Genomic DNA, 22,187 nt, shown 5'->3' on the forward strand with positions numbered 1-22,187 from the left:
ATATTATGATAATAATTTTTACTTGTCTGTAAGAACACTTATATGTATTATTTTATATTTTTTTAACACTTTCTTTGTCTAATATTTTATATTATAATAAACTGACTGCATGCAAAATGCATTATTTGTGCAAGATTGTTCAGAAAAAACAGATATAATTTGTGAGAAACAATTAATCAAGAATTTGTATAGTCATGATAGTAAGATTTTCTCTGCAAATCCTTGAAGGATCTGAAATCATTGAAATCGAACAAAAGGTTAACGTACATTTGTAATTAAAACACCACTTTAAGTTTATTTTGTGTATTTCCTTAATAAAAGATATTTATCGTGTTTATGCATCAGCATGGCTGAAGATTAAAGGTAAATTATAGACAATGTTGAGTTTTCAACACTTGTTATTTACAATGCCTGTATATTCTGGCACATGTATAGTCTGACACGTCTGGGAACAGTATATCTAACAGGAAATGAATCTGATACGCTTTTCAGTTTAAAATTGATAAAATCTCGGACTCCCCAAAATTTTCTGAGATTTACAGATTTTGGTATCGTCTGACTGAAAAACTATCAAACTGCTCAACAAATAAACCATACAACTCTAAATTCTAATCGTAAATAAATATAAGATTTATTACCAAAAAAGTTTGATTTATTTGATTTGAATTCAATTGTTCTATAATAGTTGATAATTTGTAAAATTATCGCAGCAACGATCGCCTATTTTTTTATTACCTCGTTTGCATTCTGCACAATTCTGTGATGAAATGTTGTGATTTTAACAAATTTGAAGTGACAGAATACGCGTATCGATTATCTCACATAATTTTTTTTCTAATCATTTTTTTTTCAAAAAAGACAAAATGGATTGGATATATTTTTTTCCAACTGAGTAATGAAATCTTCATCATTAATGTTTCACAATATGTATACTGTTATTTTCAATCTTTTCTTCATAGTTTGGTACAATGTATTTTAGCGAGTTTTTCCTTTTTCATACAACGACTTTGCTTCAAACAGAACATTCATTATACTCCATGAATTATTTTTTTTACATACTTGATTTGCATAGCATTTTTTTCATTAAAAAATAAACATCAGGTTTAAAGTGTCTTGATGCATTACGAAAAACAAGTATTTCATCATTGAAATTTTAGTCAGATATTCTCATGAATATCCTTTTTATATTAAATACAATTTTTTTTAAGTCTGATAAAGTTTTTACAAACAATATGTTTCAAATGAGGCACTATGTAGGGCGTCAAAAGGTGTCATCATGGAATAAAGGGGGTGGCGTCAAAAGGCGTTATTATGGAGAAAAGGGTTAAACATATTTCGTTATATTTAATAGAAACTATACACTCCATTTCTTTTTATAAAAACCTTGTAACTTTTTCATCTATCAATTTAATAATAATAATGAAAGACACGTTATTACTGGCAGTATATACTGTATATATAAAAAAAATGTCAATGCATAGTTTTCCAATATATTTATCTTAATAGGAATTATTTTAAGTTTTGTTCTTCTTCTTCTTCTTCTTCTTCATAATAAGATGTCATAATTATTTGGACTAGGCCTATTAAAAGTCATGAAAGACAGTTGTCCACAAAAAAAAACTATTTTTTTACTTTTGCAAATTCAGTAGGAAAGCTTACGTACTTGGACTCATTTAGGGGAGTGAGAAGACCTTTCCAATTCTGATTTAATGTTACCCATACAATCTTTGTAATTAAAGATTTACATCTTGAGACTGGCTGAGGGACTAATTTAAAATTTTACGGAGTTGTCTTCCCATAAATATCAAATCACAAAAATTATGTCTGACAAAAATTCGATAACAAAATTTAAAGATGCTGATTTATTTTCACTTTTTAGTTCATTTGTATTATCTATTGAATAAAAAATTTATTAATGAAAATAAAAGCACGATGTTACATCATATAAAAGATCAAATAATAAGAGTTACAAAGCTTGAAAAGGTCTTTATTCAATCCGGAAAATAGATTCACCGATTTGGTGACCATTTAGTATCGCCAACCAAAAATAAATAATGGAAGAGGAGGAGGAAAGTGATAATTCCTCAACAAAATTTGCCCAGTCAATTGTAGAACAAGTGAATAGGTCGGATATTGACGCAATGGTCCAGGTTCAGCGTGACATGTACGATATTCTAGTTTGTCTCCCTAAAATTGTTTATAAACTGTTCAGATGAAGATGTAACAGTCACACACTGACACAGTACTTAACACTGTTTAAGGTTCATGTGGACCCTACATATAAGGCACAAAATGTGCACCTGAATATAGGTATCTTGTTTTGTAACCCCCATTGACATATTGGTTACATTGGTTACACCCATACAAACTATTCACAACTTCTCCAGTCTATTTGTAACTTTCCTTCACCTAATGGTTACATTGGTTACACACATGCAATCCCTGTTATTGTCAGGTATCTATTGTCCAGCTCATGTCCATGCCAATTAAAAATGCTCACTTTAATTTTTACCTGTGGGGAAGTTCTCAAACCTGTTTCCCAACTTAGTTTATTTTTGGCACCTTCTGGAGAAATGAAAAAAAGTGCATGGCAAAATCCTGGTAAGTTTTTATTTTTCTAAAACATAATACATATTGAAAATTCATTTATCTAGGGCATGCTATGCCTGAAATTTTTTAGAGTGGCGCAGGTTTGTCTGTACTCAGAGTAAATTTTGAGGTGAAAATACGGCCATTTTAGCCATAGGGTCCACATGAACCTTAAAAACACTACATGTAACATGCAAACACTAGACAACCTAGAAGAATAATGAAACCAAAGATGCTTCAAACTTTTAAATATAGTACAGGGATACAGGTACTCTTTCTATTGGGTAATTGACATCATGAGGACGTGCATAATGAACAATCTTTTTGGTTGAATATATGATGTAGAGTAATAGCCTGTGGTGTATTGGACATCTGTAACTCTATATCATTGACATTGAAATATTCCTGACTGGCTGTCCAAGTAGGCCATGTCCTTTTCTCACTAAGTCACGCACACATTCATCACATGTCAGTTTATTTAATATATAGTGACATCTAGTCGAAGGCGTTCAAGAAAAATTAAAATAGCCTTGCCAGACGTCATAATTATTTGGACTAAGTGACATCAATGAAATTTATTTGAGTTTTATTTATTTGAGTTTTATTTCATGCACATTATCCCACATATTGATGTAATGTTTGCAGTTGCAATTATCAGTCAATCTTTCACTCTGTTCCACATGTACATGTGCCTATAACCATATAACACAGGACATAAATTTAGGCATTATTTTCTAAAAAAAATCATATGATTTATTTAAGAAAACACAATATACAATTATGGCCCGTTGAAAAAGTGAATATCCAAAATTGTCAACACGAGAAGGTTATTTCAATGAGGGCATAGCCCAAAGTGAAATAACTTTTACTGGTTGACAATTTTGAATATTCATCGATTCTAAGGGGCCACAATTGTTTTATTATACCAAGCTAACAGTGGAAGGGCCTTTTGAACACTTATCATATTTTTTACATAACAAACACAAGCTGACGTTTGAAAATAGCCCAAGAAAATACATTTCGGTCATGTTTGTGTTCAAGAATTTCTTGGATGTACAACAAAGCTAGAATCTTTTTGTAAAATATTTATGGCCCTGAAAAGGACCTTTTGATAAAGAGAAATCATCGTCTGCTGGCACTCTATTCATTTTCAAAGCCTTATTTTCTCATCTCTTGCAATTGATGGGCTGTCAGTGTAACGTGAACGCTACCATCTTGTTTATTTACGTCTGTGACGTCATTTTTCATGGGAGGTAACTCAAGTGCAAATCTAGACACTATGAAGGTTATTCGCTGGTGAATAATAGGTTTATTCACAGCTGGGGTAAATTTTAAGGGTTATTCGTCCTCCCTTGCAATTAAATGAAAATTAACCGAATTATTCCATGTCACGTGATAAGTTGTTATCCAATAGAATTGATTGTAATATATGTAAGGTATAATAATATTGATTATGTTTATTTGCTGGATATTTTTACAGGCTATCAAGATATGAGAAGACCAATGAAATGTTGATCAATTTCAACCTGTTGTCATTATCTCGATTTGAAGCAACAAGTCAGGAATTCAAAAAGCACACACAAGTTTTATATGAAATGAAAAAAGATTTAGACAGTGTATTTCGCAGAATAAGGTAAGAAACATTGTTTAATAATTTGTCCAATCAGTGCCTTTTAATGCTGACTTTGTGGTATGGGTAATGTTTATTGTTGAAAACCTTATAAAAGTGACTAAAAATGGAACCATAATTTAGTTTTAAATTGAAAAATGTAGATTGGTAGTTGTCTCATTTGCAATCATACCACATCACCTTATTTTATATCATAATTAGTTCATATGTGTTTCTTTTGAGATTATGAAAAATAAGAAAAAAAGTGTACAAAATCTTAAATGCTAATTATATATGAAATTGAGTAAAACTATATATTTTAATCAGGAAAAGATTGTTGGTAAATTATGACTAACAGAAGAATCTGATTTATGGAATGGTATTATTACTTTTTACAGGCAATTAAAGCAAAGATTAGGCTCAATGTATCCAGAAGCATTTTCAGGTAAGAAAAATAACATTAGTTATGAATAAAAGAAAGGCCTATATATGTATTCACTTGTAGATTGTATATGTTACAGTTCAAATTGGAATCATGTTTATACTTTAGAATATGTAAGACAGAAAGTTGATAGGGTTGTCTTATAATCTAGTTTGAAAACATTTTTTTCTGAAATTTGATGTATGATACAAAAAAAATCCATTACCCAACTGGATTCTAATGTATCTTCTGAAATATAAGACATGAAGATGACAGGGTTGTCTTATAATAAAGTACATGCTGTATGATACCAAAAAAATCCAGTACCGAACTGAATTCTAGTATCTACTGGTAGAAATTAAGATATTCTGATTTGTAATAAAAGAATCATGAATTTTACCTGATGATTACTTTACTAATGAAGTCATCATGAAATTAATAATTTGTTGCACCTGTTTATTACAATTAGGCAATATATGGAAGCTGTCTCTTGTAAGCACAATGCCTACTAAACAGTTTGACAAATATAAATGAAACTTTTCACAGTCATAAAACTCTACCTAAGGGTTTGCTTAAAGGAATATGAAACAAGTGAGTGGTGAAAAATAATGTTTATCCAATTATATATCATAAACTTAGTCCTATGTGCACGATTTTCTCTTTTTTTATGCAAATATAAAGTATAATCCTCAATTTTTTTCTCTCTGTTTATTATGATTTAACAAATATGGCTGCTCATTAAATGCCGTGTTTTGAAGCCGAAGTTTACCGATTGTCACCTTATAGTTAACAAAAAACAAAAAGCATGGGTATTGAGCACATATTTAACATGTACAATCAGATACTTGTTTATATTAATGACAGATTCATGCGTATTGTGATCATAGGATTTTTACGAGGAGGGTTACGCTCAGGTCACTATGCATACGGAAAATATGTCAGTGAATTGCTTCCTGGAAGGCAGCAATTAAGAAGAAGTAAACTTCTTCTAAATGTGAACAAATCAAAGAATTTTCCTCAAATAAGTTGTATAATGAAAACTATCCATTTATATTTAGTTATAAAAAGCGTATGCATATTTTTTTTTAATTTGAGGTTTTTTATGACTTTCATGACTTTAAAGGAATATAATCCTGGTCCCACAAGTTAAAAGGGAGACAATCAAATATGTTAACTTCAATATTACAATAAGTGGTACATGTAATATAGTCATTGTAAGCTATATTGGATAAAATAAATTACTGAATTTTTGGAAATTTTGTCAGCACATTTAAATGAAGTTTTGAATGTCAGAAATAAAATCAGCATGATCAGGGAAAAAATCTTTAATGCAAGAAGAATAACATTCTGTATTCGTAGAACACTTTTATCATGCCTTTTAAATAAGATATAATCCCTTATATTTCAATGACAATAATACACAAGTTAATAAAAAAAAAATTGTTACCTGTGTATTAAATAAAAGCCCCATTTTGGCCTCAAATTTCAGGTTCATCTGATGAAAGATTTTGTATACATTTTAAACACTTTAGTGTCTACTTCAGTCGATTCAATTAGTTTTTGTGAAAGATTTGAATGGATTAAGTTATTTCAGACGTTCATATGCAGGCTCAAATATGGAAAATCTATCAAATATGCTATAATATGTCACTTTTCAGATAGTTTTTTTGTCAAAAATGAAAGTGTTCTCATCCGTGTTCACCCTCAACCTTTATAGATATATATGTTATGTATAATCATCAAATACAACTTACATTCAAATATTAAGAATGAACATGAATTTGGCCACTTCCATTTAAGACCAAAACCATCTAAAGTTTTACTCAAATTCTAAAATTGTGAAGATTTCGTTAATTTAGCATGACTTGAATACTGATGCGATGCTTGTACCCGATACATGTGCATTATTAGACTGTTAGTTTTCCGGTTTGAATGGTTTTACACTAGTAATTTTGGGGCCCTTTATAGCTTATTGTTGGCTGTAGGTCAATGCTCCGTGTTGAAGGCCGTATATTGACCTATAATGGTTTACTTTTATATATTGTTATTTGGATGGAGAGTTGTCTCATTGGCACTCACACCACATCTTCCTATATCTATTGTATTGTCAAAAACAGACCATATTTATATAGCAGAAGTATTCTACTTTCCAATGAATAGCTAAAAGTTTACATAATAACAATTTTGAATACTTACCAGGAGACTTACTGAACCTACTCCTTTACATGTGATTAAAATTGTATATATTTAAGGAATGACTGTAATATTTAATTCTGTCTATAAAAAAATAACAAAAAAAATTGCGTAGCAGGTTATTATTAAGCGTGTACCACATTTTTAGCTCACTTTGAACTTCTTCTAGAGAACCACTGAATGGAATGAAACCAATGAGGAGCTGACCAAGTGTTGTTACTTTGTAGCCAATCCATCATGCAAGATGGTCCCCAGCGGGGGACTTACTTTAACATAGGACCTTAAGGGAAATACATAAAATATCTTCTTTTTTAAAACAACTGAATGGAATGAAACCAAACATGGCATGAATGGAATGAAACCAAACATGGCATGAATGTTCCTTATGAGGTGCTGACCAAGTATTGTTTCTTAGTAGCCAATCCATCATCCAGAATGGCTGCCAGCGGGAGACTTAGTTTAACATAGTACCTTATTGGAAATACATACAAATGTCTTCTTATAGAGAACCACTGAATGGAATGATACCAAACATAGCATGAATGTTCCTTATGAGATGCTGACCAAGTGTTGTTACTTTGTAGCCAATCCATCATCCAAGATGGCCACCAGTGGGGGATTTAGTTTAACATAGGCTGTATGGGAAATACATACAAATATCTTCTTTTATAAAATCACTGAATGGAATGAAACCAAACATGGCATGAATGTTCATTATGAGGTGCTGACCAAGTGTTGTTACTTAGTAGCCAATCCATCATCCAGAATGGCTGCCAGCGGGGGACTTAGTTTAACATAGTACCTTATTGGAAATACATACAAATGTCTTCTTTTAGAGAACCGCTGAATGGAATGATACCAAACATAGCATGAATGTTCCTTATGAGATGCTGACCAAGTGTTGTTACTTTGTAGCCGATCCATTATCCAAGATGGCCGCCAGATGGGGACTTAGTTTAACAAGGTACCCTATGGAAATACATACAAATATCTTTAAGAGAACGACTGAATGAAAAACATCATTACAAGTATCTGTTACAATTTTTTACATTATGTAATATTATTTCAAAATCCCAAATAGAATTAGCTACACAGGCTCTTGAGAGCCTCTAGTTTATGTTACTTTGGATAGACAGAAGAAATATTACAGTCATTCCTTATAATTTAATTCTAAATTCCATTTTAAAAATTGTAAATCATGAAAAAACAGTGATGACGTCACAATCACATGACAAAGTTATGTCTATGAGATGACAAATAAAACACAGTCATCCAATCAGGAAACATGTTATATCCATAATTAAATTATTAAAAAATAGTACGCTTTGAAGCTAAGATAGTCATACCTATTCTGTGTAGAAAATAAGCTGAAAAATCATGTTGCCCTAAATTACTCATTTCAGGTTTTTTTTTGGACAGCTGGAGAAAACTGAACCTATTGTTTGCTATTGGGGTAATACTTTGCCATTCCTAGTATTAAATGTAATGGTATTTTGTTTTCTTTTAGTTTGTAGTGATGTTTACAATATGTTGAGTGAAGATGAAGAAGATGGAGAAAATAAAAGTGCAAAAAAAGACAAAAAGAAACATAACAAACATTCCAGTGATCATGATTCTCCAGAAAGAGCAGACGGTATGAATTCCATGCTGGAGAATCATGGGAAAAAAAGAATTGAACAAAATGGAGGCATTAACTGTGATAAAACAGACAGTGAACCAAAAACAGGAATAATACACAACATATCAACAAACACAGACCAAATTGATCAATTACATATATGTAATTCTGAAATTAATAGTACAAACATTGATGTTAATAGTGGAAGTAATGAGAAAAGTTCTATACAAAAACAAACAGAAGAAAATGGATGAATAAATTATCTTTATTGTTTTTAATCTAGTTGTTGAAAATATTGTATGCACATTGAAGTTAATATGTCTATGATTATGCATTTGTTTGTTGTGAGTTATTTACCGTTCTAGAGTTGTTCCCCTTTTTAAATTGGAAAATTGACAAGCATGAGACAAGACATTTGTGTCCTCAGACACATTAGTATTTGACTTCAAAATCAAAGTTGCTTTTGTACTTTTACAATTTTTCAAAAGAAACAAACCATTTATATTAAGTCACTTCCCTTCCTTTACAAAAATTTACATATTCAAGAAATTTAGAATCAAACGTTTTATTTATAAAAAAAAATATGTCCTGACAAAAGATGAATGGTTGTTTTCCATATTACATTTACATCTTAATCAGAATATCTAGTGTCAACATTATAGTAACAAAACTTTGGATTAGTTAACAGCATGTGAAAGTCCCCCCAGTATGACCATGATGACCAAGTTAAATAACTGGCAGGCTTATTATTTTAGGGTATTTTTTTAAATATGTTGAATGGATTTTTCATTATAAAGTAAAATATTCCCAACATGTGGTATTCTTAGTTGCTTCGCATTACTTATTAGATTTGTAATTTAGCAGTTTTGTTTTCTGCTTTTTAATAGTCAGTTTAAATCAGATTATTGTAGAAATAAGATTCCAAATTGTAAAAAGCTGGATAACTGAATGCATTCCGTTAAAGAAGTACAAAATGAAATAAAATAGGTTTAAAGCTTTACAAGGTACCATTTAGACATGTTACAAATGCTATAATAATGTGTATGCTTTTTTTTATATTGTTTTGTAATTTAAATTCCATACTATTGGAAATGTGCAATAAAAATATGATTTTATTTCATCTGATATGTTATGCTGCATGCCTTGCATTCTTTTTTTTTTCAAGTAATACAATGTATTATAAATGAACCTGTTATGAAAGGGAATAAGAGTTAATTAGTAACAATTACCTTTATCTGTCAAGTGAAATTGTATTTTTAACTCTATTGTCTCATCTGCAACAAATATTCAATGATTTTCTTGAAGACATATTTTGAGAGACCTCTTTGTATGAAATTTTATTATGCAGCGGGTGGAAGAGATAGATAATCTTTATCTTGTCTTTGACCTCATTCCCATTGTTCAATAATCCCCTTTTTAGCTCACCTGACCCTTTGTTCTTATCACTTGGTGGTAGTAGTTTGTAGCCTGTGTCTGTTACTTTTTACAAAATTTTCTACTCTGAATGTATTTTGCCAAATGGAACAAATCTTAGCCACGCTCATCAATGGGATATCTTATTTAATAAATGTGTCTTATGTTTATGCTTACATATCAACTGACAGAAATATCATGGCAAAACTCAAGTTTTGTCTAGAGTTCCATGAACAGGAAGTTCATCTAGCTATGTAAACTATATTTTATCAGTCTAATTTCCTTGTTAATATAAAGATGGTATGTTTTAAAGCTACATAGCCAATTATTTTAAAACATTTTAAAATTACATTCGAAAAGTACATTAGAAAAATAAATTCTAGTAATTAATTTATAATTACAAAAAGTGAAGAACATAAGACTGTGTTACACAAATTTATAAAAATGTTTGAAACTGCTATAAAATAATAATTAATAAGATTTAAAATGACTTAACCAAGTGAACATGCATTGATGTTTTGGTATCTTTGATATACATTATAAGAAAATGTACCATAAATACTGAAATTCAGCTCGAAAAAGTTTGTATGCGTTATAGCCTGAGATTTGATACTTCAATGCAGGTCATGACCTGCATTTTCATCGTCACAGGTTGACAGGTATGGTCTAGACATTTTTTTTGGCTCTGGTAGCAATAGTCAGGAAAAATAATCAACACTCATACATTTGAACCATCTTTTTTCCCCTGCTTTCAAACAAATAATGCTTAATGTTTGTGTCATCTGACTAATTATGAAACAGCATTGTTTATAGATTTGATATCAAATAGTTAAGGTAGCAATACACAGTTAGGAGTTTAGTTTCGCATTATGGCCCCTGTGGATTTTTCAAATAGGAAAGTTATTGTGTAATAAAATTAATTTTTAGACAGATTAGTGCTAATTTAGCCTTCAAAGATGGTTTATAAGAGCATCAAGATTATTTTTTACATGTTTTATGGGCTGTTTTCTGTTTGACCATCCGTATTTTCATAGCTAGACTGGCCATCGGTCCAGAAATTAATGTACTGTTTACAAACACTCTATTTATACACGAAGTTTTTGACGCAATTTTCCAAAAAAATGAGATGAAAGACATATGATTTTCATTGGATTTGCTGAAAGATATATGTACACAGTTTCAGAAAAGGTATTACTTCAAACGATTGAAATTCTACTTATAGGCAAATTTTGGGGAAACATGTGACATCTTTCCCCCCTTTTTGCAATATTTATAACAAATAAATGCAGATTGTTGCCATGGATACACCAAAATGAAATCATATTTTACCATTTTATATACTAGATATAAAATCTATGGAAGATTCTGATTACATACATATGCCCATATATGACAAAAACAGTAAGCTTGATATTGCAAGAAATCAATGAAAAAGGGTTGGTAAAATTTATAAGGGCAATTTTTTGTATTTTTTCCTAACTGTTTATTGCTACCTAAAACAATGAAATATAATCTCTTTTTGGTGTTATCATGACAACAATGATATGAAATATTGCATAACAGAGTGAACATGTTACCAAAGTCCTCAAAATTTGTTACTAAAAGGGTTTTCAATCAATAAGAGTCCATTGCCATTTATCTATCTCAAATGTAACGTAGGCAAAATAAAAATCATGCATTTCACCTCATTTTTCCATTATACTGAGTTGAAAAGTTTGAGGGTAAAACAATTGTTGGAAAACACTACAGTAGTTTCTGGACCTATAGAGGGGGGTATGGATAAGAAAATACAGACTGTCAAACAGAAAAGGCATGGAAAACCTGCAAAACAAGAATGTGTCCATAGCAAATGGATGCCCCCATCCGCACTATCATTTTCTATGTTCAATGGACTGTGAAAATGGGGTAAAACTTTTATTGGCATTAAAATTAGAAAGATCATAACTAGGTTACATGGGTACTTAGTTTTAAGATTATTGGACCAAAAACTACCTCCACCAAAATCTTTTCCCTGAAGTGAGACAGACGAACGAATGGAACATAAAAACAATTTTGATGTTAGTGTAAACCCACTTTGAAGGCCATTATAGTATTCTAAAGCTTACCAGAAATACATTTTATTGCATAATAAAATGATCTCTGTGGCCAAAATGCAAAACTAAGACTTGTATTTCCCCAATAGTGTTTTCTGCTCACAAGGAAGGTACTAAAACCAAACGTTTCAATTGGTGCAGTTAAAATCATCCCCTCATCTATTTTACAGACACCATCACAAGTTGGTTGACTGTTATGGAATATTTTTTTCATAGATGGCAACGGATATGTTTAAATTGTTGTAACTACATTTCTGTCCTCTTTTCTTCTAATGTGGCCTACTGTACGAGACTTATCACTGGGTTTGTACATAAGCAACATATCACGGGGAAGTTGGGGAACCACATGTGGAGCAGGATGTGCTTACCCCTTCTGGAGCACCTGAAATCACCTCTAGTTTTAACTTAGGTTTGTGTTGCTCAGTATTTAGTTTTCTATTTTGTGTTATGTGTACTATTGTTTTTCTGATGGTCATATTCTTTTTTTAGCCATGGCATTACCAAGTTTATTGTCAACATAAGTTTTAATGTCTCTTTGATATCTTTCGCCTTTCTTTCAAATTGGTGCTTGTGTCTATTATTTTTTATGTAATTTTTTTTTCTTGTTCAGTACTGGCTAATTGCAACTAATAATTAGTAAATGTTCTTATGGTGTGGGAGTATTGATCATTCACTAATAAATGTTACCTGACACATTATGTGCCTGTAATTCATTTGTTTTCGGTTCATGTCTGTCATATTTGTTTATTGTAAATTGTTGTGTTAGAGATTAGGCCTTTAGTTTTCTAGTTCAGTTTTTCATGTTAGACCCTTTATAACAAACTGTATGGTTCAGGTTTTTCTCATTATAGAAGGGCATAGAATGGCTCACAATAGGTATAACCCACTTCAACTGAACTCTGGTGAATACATGAAAATGTCTCTTTGGCCATCATACCTCATCTCCTTATGTTGTATTGTTGAGTACATCAAATGTATAAATAAACATGTATGCAAACTGATTTTTTAATATGTACAAAGAACAAACAAGTATAAATATTTGAAAATTGTTATTATTTTGTTGACGATCGAGTTCTTTTGTTCCAGCTATAGTTTGCTCCATATGATTTTGGTTTAAACTTGGTTTCTTTACTTTCTTCTACATGATACTTCCAACCTAAATAGTAGAAAAATAACAGCACCTTAGATAATGGTATCTATTCATGAATTGCAGAAATGATCAAGTACAGAATATCACTTTGTCAGCACTTTTTGTTATGTACAGTGTACAGGATTTCGAGCCAAAATTGCTCATACTAATGTTAAACAATGTAAAAAAAGGCTGATTACAGGTACATTTTGTACTTTAAAAGGACAACTCTGATTGACAACTTAGTTAAAAAGATTTCATCTCTGGAATACACAGAAACATGTTTTAGAGTGAATCACTCACAATCACCAATATTTGCAATTAAAATTCCTGATCAAGTATACTTTTTTTTAACCGAATCATTATGTATGTTCTGTAAATCATAAGTATCTGCCTTCTTTTAAGTACCTTTGTGTGTATTCTCTTACAAGAATTACTCTGTCATACGAACAAAATGTGGTCTTAAGTTAAAACTGTGGTTCTTAATTTAAATGCCCTAATTTTTTTGAAAAAGAATAATACATGTAATTCATATTGGACAAATGTATCCTGCTTATATCAGTTGAAAATCATTGGTGAGATTGGGTTTTCAAAAGAAGGTAATTAGACTAAACCAGTATAAAACTAATTATATTTGTCATATTACATATACACACTGCTTATAGTATCTAAAAAATTGACCTTATCATATTACTTAACCTAGATCAGTGATCGATTTAATGAGGTCAAGGTCAGGGGAACTCTGTTGGAAGGACATGTCGACATTGCAAGTAACCCCTATACCAAATATAGTTATCCTAATACTCATATATTAAGAAAGAAATTCACATGACAAAATAACATGAGAGATAAAATCAACATTTGACCTACCATTTTTCTCTACAAAAGCAATAGCATCATCTGGTGTTAAGAATGTGCAGTTCAAGTTGGAGAGAGGATCACCTCTGAAAAATAAATTACTAATTAGCTTACTGATATAATGACAAGAAAACTACTAGTTATATTATAATGTCATACAATACCAGGAAAAGGTAAATTAAAAATTTAAAAGAACAACATTGAATAGTGGACTCTAGAGACTGTCTTAATTTTGCTGTCATGTGAAGGCACATCACTATGGACAGCCAGAATGAAAAACATTAAAATAGTTTCTTTAACAGTCTATGCTTTCCCCCTGTAAATGTACAAATGTAGTTACTTGGAATATTGTCTCATGTATATATACCAAGGGTCCGGAAACGGTCATATTTGCCAGTCATGGTCAAACTGAAACTATAATGTCCTAAACTTTTAATTGGGATTTAGGTCAAATTTTATTTTTCAACCGTAATAATTTTGGTCATTTCATTGAGATCGACTTTCAAAATCGCCATTTTGACAATATTTTTGTTTTGTTATTGACTTCCTGTAATTAAACTGCCACTTCAATAAAGTGTTATAATCCTGAGGGCCCTCCTAATAACTATATTAATGCCTCGGGGAGCTATTGGCTAATGATTGCTAATCTCTTTACCTGTGTTTTTAATTCACACCCGACAATTAATCACAAGCTCCAAACTATTATTATAAAGAAATAAAAATTCCATACCAACTGTCTTCATTATTTAATTACTAAACAGGTCTGACAATGGTCAATTATGATTTAAAATTAAATTAAAACTTGGTTTAATTTACGTAGAAAAAATATATTTTTACTTCTAACACACGTGCTTTGTTTACTATGTAATACGCATGCTTGAAATTCTCTTCCACAGATTTAGACAATTAATTGTAAATTTAAAATAATTTCATCCTAGATAAAGCTAGTGCAACTATTTTAATTAATATTCTTACACTATTAAAGGTAAAATATTAAAAAGCCGATGATTTCCTGTGATTTGGATAATCAAAACTAATCCCGGAAATGAGTCCAGAATTGTTCGTTTTAGTATTGTCGCAGTATATCCGGTTTGAATTTTTACTTCAGAATCAAAGGAAACGTAAGGGATAACTGAGAATATTATCGTTTTTAGTCATTATAAACATTTTATTTTTAAACTGTTGCCTTCCCTTAATTGCTCTTAAACGATTTTTGGAAAATAGTAGGACAAATCATGAAGTAAATGCGATGCAACATTGAAACAAGTTTGTTGATGCTACGAACATGACGATCGAGTATGAGCATATTCATAATGAGTCTCATGCAGTAATGTGATTTTGACAATCATTTTTTGAAAAGGGGCATCAACTTTTAAGTTGTATGAAAATGACCGAAATTAGATGAAAAAATTTCCGGATCCTTGATATATACCCTATAGCTCCAAAATAACATTCCTTATTTTATCATCAACTAATTTTTTCCTAAGCTATAATAATACATGTAGATCTTGATCATGCAGCTCTAGAATACTTTCAATTTACAATATGACCTACGTAGATGTCCATCCCATCAATGGATTTTCCCATCTCTCTTGAGTATCAAATTCAATTTTCCATCGTCTTTGACTATATGTTCCTGACTGCATAGCATTTTTGGCTGGCATAAATATTCTAACTTGACGAGTCTTTATCTGTTCCTCTGGTACTCCTGACAATACTGCAAGATCAGGCTAAAACAAACAATTACAGGTCAGATTTTATATAAAATCTTTGAAGAATTAATTTTTTTAACAAAATAATTGATAGCATGATAAGAGTTTTATTTATTACTTTACTTTGTACTGAACATGCATTTCAAGGCCCACTGGTTTATAAATTGATATTAGAGACATTAATAAAAGTGTTTCATTAACCGTTTGAAATAAGGCCAAAGTTGTTTGTCATGACTGCTCAATGAATTAATTATGTGTCAGATCTGCAGTGCCATTTACAGATTGACATATATGTATATTGTATGTCTGTGTACTTGGTTTAAAGAATGCATGAGATCTCATAAACATGTTTAACCCCGCCACATTTTTGCGTCTGTCCCAAGTCAGGAGCCTCTAGCCTTTGTTAGTCTTGTAATTTTTAATTTTAGGTTCTTGTGTACAATTTGGAAATGAGTATGGCGTTCATTATCACTGAACTAGTATATATATGTTTAGGGGCCAGCTGAAGGACGCCTACGGGTGCTGGAATTTCTTGCTACAATGAAGACCTGTTGGTGACCTTCTGCTGTTGTTTTTTTATATGGTCGGGTTGTTGTCTCTTTGACACATTCCCCATTTCCATTCTCAATTTTATGGTATGTCTCAGTAGTTTCGGTAAATTTTGTTGGGTTGGAGACTTGCTGTCCAAATTCTAAATTGACTAAAAATGTGTACTTTAATAATCATTTATTTTTAAGAAATGCATGTGTGTGTACTCAATAGTTTAAAAGTAAACATAAATAACTATTTTTATCAATACTGAATAGAACTCCAAATCAACACACTTGATTATTTTCAAAACAATAATTTATAAACTTTGCATGTAACTTATATATAGAAGTAGAAACAACAAGTGAAACTGCGAGCTACTGCTCACTGATGATACCCCTGCCGCAAGTGGATAATATTAATAGTGTAAAAATATGCAAGTGTTCGGTAAACAAGAAGTTGCAGAGTGATGAATCTGAAAACGCATCACACGGTATAGCTGACTTATATAAATCCTGAAACCAAATTTCAGAAATCCTTGTATTGTAGTTCCTGAGAAAAATGTGACAAAAATTTTCAACTTGGCTATCATGTGTAAAATCATACAAGTGTTCGGTAAACAGGAAGTTGTCAAGTGATCAATCTGAAAACGCATCACAGGGTATAGCTGACTTAGATAAACCCTGTAACCAAATTTCAAAAATCCTTGTATTGTAGTTCCTGAGAAAAATGTGACGAAAAATATTCATGGGACGGATGGACTGACGGAAGGACAGAGGTAAAACAGTATACCCCCCCCCCCTTTTTTAAAGTGGGGGTATAAAAACAATATTTGGATAAACTAGATTAAATGTTCAGTACTATATATTATAGTATCTTGCTACAGAAATCAAAGATAAATTCTATATAATACCTTTTCATCAACTATAACTTCATTTTTTTCACTCGTCTTCAGAGATTTATTTGAAGCTGTTACAGCACATACAAAAATTCCTCTGAAAAAATAAAACATAAGGTTTTAGGGAAGTTCTGACATACACATGTAACATATAGTTTTCATAAACATGAACACAAGATTATACATGTACATTTGCTGCAGCACTATGATCATCTATAACCATGATTAGCACATTCTTATTAATATCATTATTATCCTGGAAATTAAAAAGAATGTCATAGATAAAAAAAAAAAAAACATGATAATAAAAAGAAAATGATGGAAAGTTAAGAGCTGAGTCAAATTTCTAACAATGAAAACTTGCTTCCCTCACCATTTAAAATAACTTAAATTTTATTGATCATAACTCCAACACAATAATTAAAATTATAACAATGTATAACATTGGTTGTAATACTGTCAGATATTTCCTTATGTCGTAACTACATGTACAATACTCTACCCTTTTCACGATTGTGACTACAGAATAAGGCTATTTACAGGATTTTTTATAACATAAGCAACACATGTGGAGCAGGATTTGCTTACTCTTACGGAGCACCTGAGATAACCCCCAGTTTTTGGTGGGGTTTGTATTGCTTAGTCTTTAGTTTTCTATGTTGTGTCTTCTGAACTGATATTTGTCTGTTTGTCTTTTTATTTTTAGCCATGGCTTTGTGAGTTTATTTTTAATCTATGAGTTTGACTATCCCTCTGGTATCTTTCGTCCCTACTACCTCTTATGGTAATTTAGTATGGAGGTGTAAGCTGTTACAACAAAAATCTAAAATAGAGGATATTCACTACATTTGGAAATATTGTCAGAAATTTCGACTCTATTGAACATCAGGTTGTGTGGCGACAACTTGCTACAAACACAAACTCATCAAACAGCTGGTTTATAATGGTGAAAACTTTGCTTGAAATGTACAATCTACCTTCATGCTATGACTTACTACAAAATCGGCCAGGAAAATCTATGTGGAAAGCAATGTAAACAGTTACTGGGAACAAAAGCTAAAGCTGGAAGCAAAAACCAAGTCATCATTAAAATTCATAGACATTGACCGTCTTTCACTTGGCAAAACACATCTGATCTAGAGTAGTGCTGGTTCTCATATGTTTGCAATAACAAAAGCGTCCGTTAAATGTAGAATGAAAACATTACAAGCAAATAGACATCGTTTTAATCAATTTGAGGTAGACCCATCTTGTCCGCTGTGTAAACAAGGACCAGAGGACAGAACTCACTTTCTTGTCCTGTGTCAGCATCTAACTACAGTCCGACAACCATTTAAGGAAGCCCTGAAAACTGTTATGCGGAAAATGTTACCAGATCTACATGGACAGATAATATCTGATCCACTATTGCTTATGCAGGTCATACTTGTCTGCGCATCAAGTCCTTTTGTGCAACCTCAATAAAACAAGACTTTCAGTGAAGTGTTTAAGTCGAGGACTTTGCTATGCCCTACATGTAGCATGCAGTACAGCTCTGGAATATCAAGTAACCTGCTTAATAGTGTACTAGATTTCATTTGACATTTATCTTACTATCATGATTGAGTGATTGAAACATAGTCATGATAGTAGGGACCACCCTGCTCTTTATGTGTACATAGACTTTCATTTAGTATTGTAGTAAAAGTCGGACAGTGCATATAATTATTCTATGAAGTGTTGGGTAGCAAGACCCAAGACTACAGTTCTCCAAGCAGTGGAGGAAAGATACACAACAACAACAATAGCCGTTCTGATATAGATAAATAAAGTAATTGATGATTTACAAAACTGAGTACCAGCACCAATTAGCCATTTGACTAAAAAAAAATATCAGACCTTTTTTATTAACTTGTGATATATATGTGACAGAGTATATTTTTACGTATATGATTTATTAGTATTTTACATTTTATCATCTGCCAGATATTAGACTTTATTACTTTATTCTGATTATTTGATCTTTTGGTTTATAGTCTATTATCTCGTTACACTTTAAAATGTATGGAAGTTCTAGTCAGTCATACTTCATTGAGCATAGTTGTAATAGTATCTACCTGTCTAACTCATTAGTAAATTAATTGTCACACCTTGTTTACCTTTATGGTCAGTTCTTATTGGTCATTCTGGACACACCTCAGATTTTGGAAAAGAAGTAATGGTGGTTAACTCTTGAAATTTGGAGACATACATATTTAATATATACTTCTTATTTAAACCGTATATAGTGATGAAAATTATATAGAGACATTATATTTAGTGCTCGTGACTACTCTCTGAAGTTTCCATACTTTGGAACAACTGTAGTTATTGAAATTACATTCTTTATATCTGGTAAGTAGATTTTATATTCTTTGTGGTGTATGAAAGGCGTATGCAGTGCATGCTTTACAATTCTGCCCATTTATAGGTAGGTTTGCCCATAGACCTTAGATATGATAGGAGTAAGATAGTTGATGTATTAATCTGAGAATATATGATTTGAATCTGTAGTTTGAATGTAGAAAGGGAGATTTACGAATGATTTTGAAAGTGACCTTGACCTTTCAGTTATGGATCTATGACGTCACATTGACAATTGCATTCATATTGTCATATATGGTTATTCTGTGTAATAGCTTGATTTTATTATATCAGTCTTTAATATGTTGTATTTTATATAAGGGATCACTATTTTCCAAGATCCTAGTATTTACTATTGTGTATTATTTTCAGGACACATAGATTATGATGTCCCTGTAACATACTGGTTGTACTGTAGATGTTAGATTTATAACCTGGTTCCACAGATTGGTAAGGGTCATATTATATTATATTGTACCTACATAGATATTATACATTACAGTAGTGCATACGAACTTAATAGAATAGAATACTATAGTGAACATATAATAACCTTTGTATGCTAAAAGGTTTTACGAATGACACTCGTTTATGAAGTGCAATACATTCGACTTGTTTATAATACGCTTGGTTGATTATAATGATATACTATTTGATACGACTTATCAAAAGCATGCATTTATATTTAGAAAGATATAATTGCAAGTGCATTCTTGATACTCAGTATAGTTTATTGTAAATGGAATAGATTACATGTATTATTTACGATCTTGTAACATTGTTATTACGCCAGTATAATATTTATATGTTTATAGTATAAGACTTTAATAAGACTGTGATATTGATAAATGTGATAACTATGCTATTCTGTATCTGTATCCTATGAATTTCTGCCAATATAGGCACACCTCCGTTATATGGAGTAAAACAATAAAAATAGTTCCACCACCGCAACAGTATAGAATATCAATCCATCAATATATATATACACTATGAGGATTATGTACACAGTTCACAGTTTTTTATATTTATTTATCCTTTTATATGTAAAAGATAAAAATTGTCTTTATACTATTAAAATTCTATTTATAAAACTTAATATTAAGCCTAGGCGATCTGCAAAAACCCTATTTGACCTATCTAACTGACTTTAAAGTTCATCTTTCTCCTGCTACTTATCAAGTCCATTTTTGAAAGTATTTCGTACCTCTTATTGTGTAATTTATAAATTAATTGTCTACACAAAGGTTCAATTCTATAGCTTATATCATTTTCTGACTCAGCACTGCAAGCATAGTGGAATGGATTAATAATTAGTTGCAAAATGTCTAGCTGAATATTAGAATGTTGCAAAGCAGGAAGCTCACTACATTTACATATAATGTTTTTCAAAATTGGTGTACGAAATTGGTCAAGTGCTCTACAACACAGCAAGAAATGTGAAAGTGATTCTTCTGCTTGGTCTTGTTATTGCAGGGTTATTTATTACCTATGTTTACTTAATAAAGTGATGTCAAAGAACCCTAGACTTGTCGTTTATGGATACCCCGTAAAACACGACTATCACATATATATACCTGCAGTTTTGGAGAGAAATATGTTTCTTTAGGCCGTTACGGAGACCAAGGGCAAGCGATGTCATTTTTTCTCAACAGGAAGTACCAGCAGTGTTATCTCCCTTTAAATAATTTTACATTTTCTTACTCCCAAATGTGGAACACCGCATGTAGGTTACGGGATTATTCGCAACCGCTGTATGTCCTGCATGTTTAAAATACTAAAGGGAACTACCATTTGATTTCTATGAGGGCTAGGATGAAATTTGGAAAAAAGGAGGACAGGAGTTTTGACTAAAATAAAGGCAGTACGAGACACATTGCCAAAAAAAAGAAGGCAGGATGACACTTGTGTGTAACAAAAGGAAAGGAACGAAGAGAGTAAAAAAGAGCAGGACAGTAAAACAACTTTAAAAAATCCAGGACTTACTTGGTCATTACTGAGCTGTCTGTACAGCGATCTTACCCACGTTCTCATATTTAATTTATTCATACTAAAACGGTAGACCTATATCTTAATCACAATAAATATAAAATAAACAATTGATGACACGATACATGTGTACTCGATAATATCACTAAACAAATCATTGATAACAAAGATTAGCATTCCATATGTATTGTTGTCTACAAATAACAATCGGGATGACCTCCGAAGACTGATGACGGTCTTATAACCCAATATAATTGAATTACATATTTATAAATAGATAGCGACCACTTGTAATTTATTTGTCTGGGTCAGTTTGATTACAAATTAGTCTATTGCGTCTGGTTTTTTTTTTTACCTGTATAATAATGATGTGGATTCAAAACGGCATTGAAACGATTGCTTGTCATGTAAAGTAATTCTGGACTTAATCTATTGCCATTTCTTAATAGACATAAACGATAACTTAAAAAAATCAGGATTTTGAACATATTTTTTATTGCCAACTATGTCTTTTTTGTAGGTTAAAACTTTCACATATTTCGATGAAAATGTACAATAAATAGATAATATGAAATGACATAGCAAAGTTACCTTTTTCGTTTTAGAGTTGTCTGCCTTTTACCGAAAGAGATCACATGCGTGTCACATGTTGAACATTTCAAATCATTATGATATATCAAAAATACAACCTGATCTGAAAATTCTGCCTCTAAAGTAAACATGGTGACATTGAAAAGGAATTTTAAACCATTAAA

The 22,187-nt window shown here is 31.3% G+C and overlaps 3 protein-coding genes across 6 annotated transcripts in view; 1 reads left to right on the top strand and 2 right to left on the bottom strand.

Annotated features, from left to right (window-relative positions):
* Positions 1 to 1,802, bottom strand: part of LOC134715121 (probable ATP-dependent RNA helicase DHX34) — a 45,877-nt gene extending 44,075 nt beyond the window's left edge. The window contains exon 1 of one of the 4 annotated variants that reach the window (XM_063577052.1): positions 1,692 to 1,802. Coding sequence is in view for 2 of the 4 variants with exons in the window: in XM_063577049.1 (XP_063433119.1) it covers positions 1,664 to 1,673 (10 nt within the window). In the remaining 2 variants the exon portion in view is untranslated. Of the gene's footprint in view, positions 1 to 1,663 lie in introns of all 4 variants that reach the window. The other 3 variants (XM_063577053.1, XM_063577049.1, XM_063577050.1) reach the window with 3 other exon arrangements.
* Positions 1,803 to 2,024: 222 nt separating this feature from the next.
* Positions 2,025 to 9,545, top strand: LOC134715122 (uncharacterized). Its single transcript, XM_063577054.1, has 4 exons — positions 2,025 to 2,164; positions 4,070 to 4,222; positions 4,597 to 4,643; positions 8,320 to 9,545. Exons 1-4 carry the CDS (start codon positions 2,055 to 2,057, stop codon positions 8,682 to 8,684), a joined length of 675 nt encoding a protein of 224 aa, XP_063433124.1. The 5' UTR covers positions 2,025 to 2,054; the 3' UTR covers positions 8,685 to 9,545.
* Positions 9,546 to 12,927: 3,382 nt separating this feature from the next.
* On the bottom strand, positions 12,928 to 21,149 carry LOC134715123 (NADH dehydrogenase [ubiquinone] iron-sulfur protein 4, mitochondrial-like). The gene is made up of 5 exons (XM_063577055.1): positions 21,021 to 21,149; positions 17,077 to 17,158; positions 15,478 to 15,653; positions 13,936 to 14,009; positions 12,928 to 13,092 (listed from the first exon to the last, which is right to left on the bottom strand). The coding sequence occupies exons 1-5, from the start codon at positions 21,083 to 21,085 to the stop codon at positions 12,989 to 12,991; spliced, it is 501 nt and encodes a 166-aa protein (XP_063433125.1). The 5' UTR covers positions 21,086 to 21,149; the 3' UTR covers positions 12,928 to 12,988.
* Between the last annotated feature and the right edge of the window lie 1,038 nt (positions 21,150 to 22,187).

This window comes from Mytilus trossulus, chromosome 4 (genome assembly GCF_036588685.1).
Source record: "Mytilus trossulus isolate FHL-02 chromosome 4, PNRI_Mtr1.1.1.hap1, whole genome shotgun sequence".
NCBI classification, from domain to species: Eukaryota; Metazoa; Mollusca; class Bivalvia; order Mytilida; family Mytilidae; genus Mytilus; species Mytilus trossulus.